General features: G+C 44.1%; 1 protein-coding gene across 2 annotated transcripts in view; it reads left to right on the forward strand.

The window, feature by feature from the left end:
• Positions 1-9,071, forward strand: part of KCNMB2 (potassium calcium-activated channel subfamily M regulatory beta subunit 2) — a 153,099-nt gene that overhangs the window by 141,295 nt on the left and 2,733 nt on the right. Inside the window, exons 3-4 of one of the 2 annotated variants that reach the window (XM_010167070.1) lie at positions 1,206-1,355; positions 3,902-4,097. In XM_010167070.1, the coding sequence (XP_010165372.1) occupies positions 1,206-1,355; positions 3,902-4,097 (346 nt within the window). Of the gene's footprint in view, positions 1-1,184; positions 1,356-3,901; positions 4,098-9,071 lie in introns of both variants that reach the window. The other variant, XM_010167071.1, reaches the window with a different exon arrangement.

The raw sequence follows: 9,071 nt of genomic DNA on the forward strand, positions 1-9,071 counted from the left end.
TGTAAGTTACATGGTTGGTCTGACACACAGTGCTTTTTTCCAAGGTTGAGTGAAACGTGGTGGTTTCAGCTTAAATGAGTGGTGAGGTTTCTAGAACCCAAAGTGATGTTGATGTTGCTCACCTGCCATTTTGCAGACAGTAGAAGAGGAACTTCTTCCACGTGTACTACTATGTCCATGTTATGGTGGTACCAGGGCTCAGAGGTGTGCGGTTCACATGCTTCGGGTGCTGCCTGGATGATTCAAAAGAACTGTAACAGAAAACACAGGAGATTTTGACCAGCCTCAGGTCTGTAAGTACATTTTAAACCCACAAAGTTTGAGTGTGTTTGAAATGTACTCAAATATTTCCTTCTTCACCATTGTGTCCTCATGACCCATTGAATCATCAAAGGCTTGGAGATGAAAGAAGGACTTATGGTTAGAAAATGCAAAGGACTCTCTCCTGAAGGGGGAATGGTTTGTTGTATCTTCTTTTTTTTTTTTTTTTTTTCCTAAATCCCAGAACAATAGCTTTGGTGGATAATTTTCTTTTCTGTGAGGGTTTTCACTGTAATGAGTAACTGGGCTTCGAGAAAGCTATCTTATAAATAAAGTAAATAAGCTCCCAATCAAAAAACCCACAGAAATCAATTGCAAAATCCCCATAGTGTTTCATGAGCTTTGAGTCATACTCAGGGCTGAAAATTTCCCGAGCCACTAACCTGTAGGGAATCACAAAAGAATGTGGTCCTTCCAGATAATTTTAGTGACAACTTTCTTCAGGCTATTTTCTACATATGGTAATGTAATGACCTGTTACCATATTCAACTGAAGAAAAAACACTTCATATACCTAAACATCTTCTAGTGGCCTAAGATGGCATTGACAGGTCAAATTCACCTATGGTATAATTCCACTGAGCCAATGAAGCTGTACCAAAGAAGGATTTACTGAGCTGGCACAAGTGTCTAATCTTTATATTTGCTATAAGAGGTTTTTACCTTTTCAGAAATGGCTGTAATTTATTTTGGAGGTGAACAAGTTTCCACCAGGTCAGAGTGAATCCAATGAAAAAGGACACCTGAAGACCCTTAAGCCTTTCTCTCTCATGAGATGGGTATGGAGGTGGAACTACCACCCTGTAGAGAGTTCATTGATTAAATATGAACTTCACATAAGAATGTATTATTTTCAACCTCAGAAATATTTACCAAAAAATCAGGGATCACGACCTACTGGACAAAAGGAAAACAGTCACAGCCCTAAAAGCCGGAGAAGACCGAGCCATACTCCTCGGGCTGGCCATGATGGTGTGCTCTATCATGATGTACTTTCTGCTGGGAATCACCTTGCTACGGTCTTACATGCAAAGGTAATTTCATGATGGTTACCCTCATCTCACACTCTCTGCTCCAGCTGACTTCCCGTGGTTTATTCTTTTGATTCTTTTTATTGAAGTTTTATAATTTTTCCTTTGGTCAACATAGGCTTGATTCTGCACTTCCTGACCCCATTATAAACTAGGCATAACTAGAGTGAAAGTGAGTTGAGTAACACCAGCATAAGTGAGGGAAGGATTAGATCCCTGTTTGAGGAAATCTTGATCCATAGCCTTTAGACTTGCCACAGTTTAACACCAGTATAATACCCCTATCAGCTGGCTGGCTGCCCGCTGAACCCTGTAAGCCTCTCAGGGGTTGTTGCTGCAAAGCCCAAACTAAGGAGAAAACAGCAAAAATATTTAGCAGCCTTGAGAAACAATGCTCTTTCAAATGAAGAATGGAGAATTAATTTGGGAAAGAAATCAAGCTGCTTTCTGGCATGTAGTTTTCCATGTAGGTTATTACTTTCATTTTAACGAGTGAAATCCTCCTGAAATATAGTAATTTGCTGAAAGTGAAAGATCATCTTTCATCATTACTGCACTGCATTTAATTTTTCTTAGGCTTCCTCTGTCTTCCTTCTCTGCCACAGAGCAGAAAGTTTGGCCTGTGATTCATTAGCAGCATTTGAAATCAGTTTTCAAGCACCAGCCCTACTTAAAATCCATCCCAGATTGTAATAAGACTGTCAACAATGTTTTTTCTGCCCTGATCAGTGGAGTTAGAAGAATAAAAAATATGTAATTGGGGATCAAAACATTAGACTGTCATGCCCAAAATCACCCTGAAGCAGCGGCCAACACCTGGCACGTTTTGGTTTATCCACCACAGTCTTCTTCTTTAGGCATGTACAGTGAGTGCCTAGAGTTAACTGGTATGAACATCCTCAATTATATAATTGAGGTGCACCTGCAGGAAAATATTCCTTCTTGACCCTGCACCAAGAAGGAAAATATAGCAATGCCTGAGGATAAACTGTACTGATTTGCAGCATCTTATTTGTGTGATAAAGGTATTTGTCCCATTTGAAATCCAAGCAAAGTTGAGATTTTGAAAACAGAGATCAAGAGATCAAGACCTGTTAAGTATCCAAGAGCACTTGCTTTTCCAAGTTGCCCTCCCAGACCTTTCAGCAATATCAGGGTCATCTGCAGAGGCTGCTAAGGTCAAAATTGCTCATGTAGAAAGAGATGATTTATATTACAAACTATGTGAAATATCGCCAGAAGATATCAAAGCACCTACAAAGTATTAAATATTCCATCTTCACAAGTCTCTTGTAGGTAGGTGTTACTTTATTACCCTCATGCATGAATAAAACAGCAGCCAGAAAGGTGAAAGTGAGGAGAAGACAACCCAGGAGTCTTTGCTGTCACTTCTCTTTGCACAGCCAGGTCTCCTTAGGGGTTGTTCTCCTTTACAGACAGCAATATCCCTCCAACAAAATACTACCTGAGAGGGGGAGAAAAAAAAAAATCTTCACTTGATTTCCCCCCAGAAATCAGAGCATAATTTAATATAAATGTAAAACAGAATATACAAGCAGAATGACTGCCAAAGTAAAACACTGACAGAATTAGTCAGAAACTTTCGATATCACATACCATGTAAAGCCTTTTGTAGGGTTGGCAAGGGGCAAGCAGACCCTCAGCCCATTCATGGTGAAGGATAGGACAGCCACCCTGGGTGTGAGCTGAGCGGGGCTAACAGGGAGCCCTGGGGTGAAACCCTTCCCTGAGCCCATGAAGGGCCTCACACAGAGCCCTCATGTGCCCTTCCCACTGCTCTCATCCCTAAGAAAAATACAGCCCTGATCTCATCCCTAAGGAAAATACAGTCGTAGATTTTGAAATACATTCAAGAAACCCAAGTGAACATTGCCAGTGCACACCCAGGCTCCATCATTCCAGTTTTAGCCTCTGGTGAACTGGAGATAAGCTGAAATCCTCCAGAACTATTACTAACTTACGGAAAACCAAGCAAGCTTCCAGGAGAAAAAGCCTTTCCACAGGTGGGGCTACATGTGGTACCACTTGTGTGTTACTGTGTCTTCAGGCACAAGAATATACGTACCCTGGTAATGTAAAGTCATCCTCCCAGCCTCCACTTTAAACTGAACTGGACTTCGTGGTTAACCATCAAGTCTTGGTCCAGGGTGTCCCACCATGCAGCACTACATGTGTTGTGCTCTCCCCAGGGCAGGCTGCTCAGTTTTCTTCTCTGATATCTCTGCTGATCCCCTTTGGTTTCAAATATGCCTTCACCAGACTAAAAGTTCCAGTTCCCTTTTCATTTACACAAAGGCATAAGTGAATCAGGTATTTTTATTCCTGAAACAAAAACTTTAAGTACTACAGAATAACATGCTGTCTGCAACGTACAACATGAGGAAGTCCAGCCTTTGCTCAAAGACCTGCAACATGTACCACCTCCTACAAGATGCCCCCTGGTATAGCCCTGATGGAAAGCCTGAGCTGTGTTTAGTGCTTATTGCCTATTCTCACCATGCTCTAACGTCTCTTTTTTTCCTACTTAGTGTCTGGACAGAAGAGACTCAGTGCTCACTTCTCAACGCATCCATCACAGAAACCTTCAACTGCTCATTTAGCTGCGGTCCAGACTGCTGGAAAATCTCTCAGTACCCCTGCCTCCAGGTGTACGTTAATCTCACCTCTTCTGGCCAGAAGCTTCTGCTCTACCACACCGAGGAAACAATGAAAATTAATTCTGAGGTAGGAGCATGGAATAAAATTTCTTCCTAAATGAGTTTCTGGAGGGCTGCTCACCTTGTTATACCCATTCCTCACTTTAAAGTAATATAAGGCTTCCAGCTCTTGCTTCCCTGGTAAATACAGAGCAGAGAAAGCAGAAATCAGTGCACACACTGAGCTCACATCTCTGGAGGGGGTGGTTTTCCACCTCCATTCCGTGAAACCCATGCGGGGTGGTGGCTCAGGGGGCTGGAGCCCCCCTCATCCTTCGCCAGTGCAAGCAGTGCTTTACAGGCTGGTGCTGAGCACTTGTCACATTGATATTCTCCTGGAGCTGTGGACAAGTCACTTCTCACCCGTGTATGGCTCTGCATGATAGTGAACACCCTCAGTGATGTGCACGGAGCATCCGTGGCGGTGTGAATAGAAATGGTCTTATTACTGTGGGGCCAGGCAAGGCAACGGGGAGACGAGATCTCCTTGTCTAACAGCAGATGTGTCATCTCGATCTCTGGTGACAAACTGCACCCTGAGCATCTCCTCTGAGGTTAGATGTGTCACTGGAGTCAAGGCACAGCACTTACCCCTGCGGATGGTGCAAAAGAGGCTGAAAGTCTGTGGAGCAGGAACTGTCAAGATTAAAGTAGAAGCATAAAAATAAAAGGCCTGGATTTGGGGCATGTATAAGCTAAGGAGTCAGCCTGTCTTTCTTGTACAACTTCCCTGATTCTAGACATTGAAACAAAAAAAATATTTTTAACAAACCTGCAGAAAAATTCCTCTCTCTGCTTCAGCAAGTACAACATCCGGCACAACTCCATCCAGGTGGGATGGAGACAGCTCCTGTCTGGAGGCTATAACGAGCACAGCGGATGCACCGAAGGCATCTCCCCACCAGCCCACAGCCACAGCTGTGCGGCTGACGCTGCGCTGTGCATCACACGCGGGCGAGCGACCGACCGCCTCTGCACAGGTGGCTGTTTGCTCCCTCCACGTAGCGAAGTAGGATGGGACTGAGAAATGGCCCTCTCCCACCTTCCCTTCTTTGGACCTACAGCACCTGGGTACCTAAAACTGCAAGCTGCAATGAGCTGGGATGCAGCTAATTTGTTAGATTAGCAAGTGCCAGGTTTGCATTAACTATTTAGTTATCCAAGGTCACTGAACCCCAAAATACGAGCGTTTGGCGAAGCGCAGCCTGTAGCAGCAGAGCCCCAGTTCAAGCCGCTGACAACGTAACCTATTGTGTTTCTATTTATGGCAGCAGTTCAGTAGAGCAAATTACTTCTGCATATTAAGATGAAGTGATATTAAAATTAGTCAAAGCACAGAGTGGTTGCACTGGGCTGGTTATTCTGTTGGATAATTAGCTCCTGTGGCTGAGAGACGAAGTCCTCTGGATCTGAAGTGCGAAATGGAGAAGACTGGCCCATCTTCCCCTCTGGTTTTGCAGTGCATAAAGGAGGCACTCACTGCTCACGAAGCCTGCAGCTGGACAGACCCCACTTTCTGCTGGAGCAGAAGCAAAATCCAGTGACACTCATGCCACAGTTTGATTAAAAAATCTCAGATCAAACTCTGCACTCCACTGGATTCAAATAAATCAAGAGATTCGGCATAGATCTCCACATTCTGTTACTGATGAATTTTGCTTGCTGAAATGGACTTTGAAATTCTCCCAGACACCACCCCCTTTTAATTTAATGTAGGCACAGTTAATACTTCTCCTGCCCAAGGTTGTTTTACAGGTTAAGCTCTGCTCTCAGGAGGGTTCCTAGGTTTTTCCTGACATGCTGCTGGCTATGTGACCTGAATCCAAATGCAGTTTTGAATGGAAGTTTGCAACACCTATAAAATACCTGGCTTGTCATGCCTGGTGGGGGTCAGCAGAGGCTCCAAGCTCATCTCAGCACAACCCATCTCAGCTCCCTGGCCAGGTGCTCCCTCTCCCTGGGCTGGAGAGCAGCCCCACACAGCAGAACGAGCAGCCCTGAGCACGGCTGGCTCTGCAATGCTCCAGCTGTGTGCTAGCTGTTTTGCTCCATCCACCTACTCATGTTCCTATCTTTTTCCTTGCCAAATAGACAAAACAAAACCCCATACCTGGCTCACTGAGCCCTGACGATACTGGGGGCGTTGCAGAGCGTGGTGCTTACCTTCTGAGGCCAAGATCAGTGACCTTCAAAAGGTCAATGTCCCCTGCCAACCTCTCTGCCTCACTGAGCACCACCACACGTGCAGAGCAGCACCCGGAGCAAAATGCACTTTGATTTTAAATAATGATTAATCTAGGAGACTTGTTGTCAGCCCATGAGGTGCAGTAAGGAATAGGTGCAATTTATATTGAGATCTCCAGCATGTTGCCAGTGTCCGGTGGGAATCAGGGGGAAGTAAATGGATACCAATTGAGCTGCTTGAGTCTTTCCCAGGAAAGCACACAAGGTTTTTCATGGCTTTTCATTGCTCTCATCGTGCATACTTTATCCTGTCAGACAAGCCCAGCCCCTCATCAATACTACAGCCATAGCAGCTTAAATGCTTTCACAGCTACACTTCCCTTTCTCAGCTGTCAAAAGCTGTAACAGCCTCTGGGAGAGGTAAATCGGCCTCGGAGACCCAACCACAGAGCCAGGTTGTCACCCTGAAGAAGAGCTGCAGTAGTTAAAGCAGTTCTGGAGGCCCCGTTTCAATCTCATACTACATCATTTTGATTCTTTTCATGTCATCGGAGCTACTGCTGATTTATGCCCGTGCTCCATACATGAGATAACAAGTGGGCTTTAATCACCAGAATCACCATTATGCCAGCTGTAACTGCCTGAGACTAAGAAATGATGGGGGATCTCATGGTTTCCCACTGAAAGTTCAGATATTTATAATCCAGGGAGGAACGGGGGGAGCAGCAACATTTGGCTGTAGTTCCCAGCAAACCCATTTCTGTGCTGGGGCTGGAGAATTCAGTCTGCAGGAATTAATATCAGGCCAACATAGACACAAAGTTCCCTCTTCAGCCTTTGCTTCAAACCTGTTGCACTTTCCAAAAGAGGTATAAATTTACTTCCTGACCCCTTTCTTACAAAGATTGCCACAGCACATCTTACCGTAGTTTCAAGTCCCAGCTTCCAAGCTCAGTGTGACGGGGTCATACACCCCAACTGCAGACCTATGACAAGAGCCATGAATTTCACTGCCCAGCCTGAACTGGGGGCCTCTCTGGCAATAGGGGTGTCAGTGTAACCTCGTTGTCTTAAATGAAACTGTCCTCAGCTTTCCCAGAGGTTGTGTGATCTCCATCCTCGGAGATATTCATAACTTGACTGGATAAAAGCTCCCAAGCTACTCTGCACTGAGCAGGGCATTGGACTGGAATGTCCAGAGGTGGTTCGTACAGGCTACTTATCTAGTTCTTTAAGTTAGAAAATCTGAGCTGGAAACGTAATAACAAGTTCTCTTTAACTGTCTAGTATGCCCTTCTTGTCATCAGATTGCAAGTAACACAAGAACCACTTTTCTCTTGATGTATCACAGAATCCTCACTTGAAGTAGTGTCCTGGTTTTCAGCTGAGACAAAGTTGGGTTTCTTTTTAGTAACTAGAATAGTGCTGTGGTTTGGTTTCAGCTGGGATTTGTTATGAGAGAGGCACTGATAACATACCAATGTTTTCATTTTTGTTACTGGAAGTGAAGGACTTCATGTTTTGTTAGTCTACAAGCGCAAGATCAAAGGAGGCGAGGAATATTTAAATTAATAAGCTAAATTAGCATTTGGATATGCCAATAGGATATTCCGTATCATAGAAAGTCACATTCAATATATTCATGAGGGGCTCTTCCTCTTTTAGCTCTCTCTGGCTTTCGCTTGGGCTCTTGCTCTTCTGGGATTACAGTTTCAGTTCAGGATTGTTGCTCCTCAGGGATCGTTATCTGGGAATGGGCCGAGCTGGGCTGGTGGGTGGTGAGCAGTTGCACTGGGTATCGCCTCACGTTATGGGCAGCCTGACCAGCCCAACACAGCCAGTGGCTCTGAGCCATTGGGTGTAGGAGGCAAGACCTCAAGTTCTGCTTCAGCATCAGGTCTCTGAAAATGCTTGAAAAATACTTAGACTTGCAGGAAGTCAGCCCCCCCCCTGCCACACTCTTGGGATATCTCCACGTACTTTGAGTCCAGGAATCTGTTATTATTTGAGCTTTCACATGCCTGCTGTTTTCTGTCAAAGGGGAAGGGCTGGACTTCAGCAAGATTGGCCAAGTCCTCATTTAATCTCCTCCTTCAGGGTATTTCATGGGACTTCAAGAAACAAAAATGCAACCAAAGTTGAAAGAAAAAAAAAAAAAAAAAAAAAAAAGGGAACTCCGATCTGGAAATCCTGTTGTTATGGCAGTGATAGCACATAATTTAGTAATGAGGTACACTTCACTGATAAATTTCCCCTACTTATTAGATTATGACCTATTAAAGAGTCATAGGCACTGGAAGAGGGCTTGTGGCTTTGGACATTTAAGAGAAAGCTAGGCAGAGTGCAAGAGATATCCTGGAGGGACAGACCTACACCAGCAGGAAGATGGATAAGATATTACTGCTCTGATATTTTCCATCTCTAATTTCTAGAGCTCTATGAAATATTCATAATGGCAGTGCTGCCATGCTCTGCCCTTAATGCTCCAGTCTGCTAATGCCAGACAATCTTTCTGCTGTGCTTCAAATCATATCTGTGCTAATAAACTTGCCAATGAATCAATCAAATCCTGTTATGAGGTTAATCCTTTGATCGTTATTAGGACTAGAGATTTGTCGCAGTACATTACAAAAAAGTCACAGCACAGTCATGAAAAAGAATGGAGGGACATTTATAAAGTATATACATTAAAACAATAATAATAAAAAGCCATATGTCACATTATCTTCATCAAAATGTCTTTTTTCCTTTGCAAAACTCACTTTCTCTCATTAAATTATGTGGAGCTACTTTAGGTGCTCACCCAGGGCAAGCAGGT

This window comes from Antrostomus carolinensis, unplaced genomic scaffold, assembly GCF_000700745.2.
Source record: "Antrostomus carolinensis isolate BGI_N321 unplaced genomic scaffold, ASM70074v2 scaffold1774, whole genome shotgun sequence".
NCBI lineage: Eukaryota > Metazoa > Chordata > Aves > Caprimulgiformes > Caprimulgidae > Antrostomus > Antrostomus carolinensis.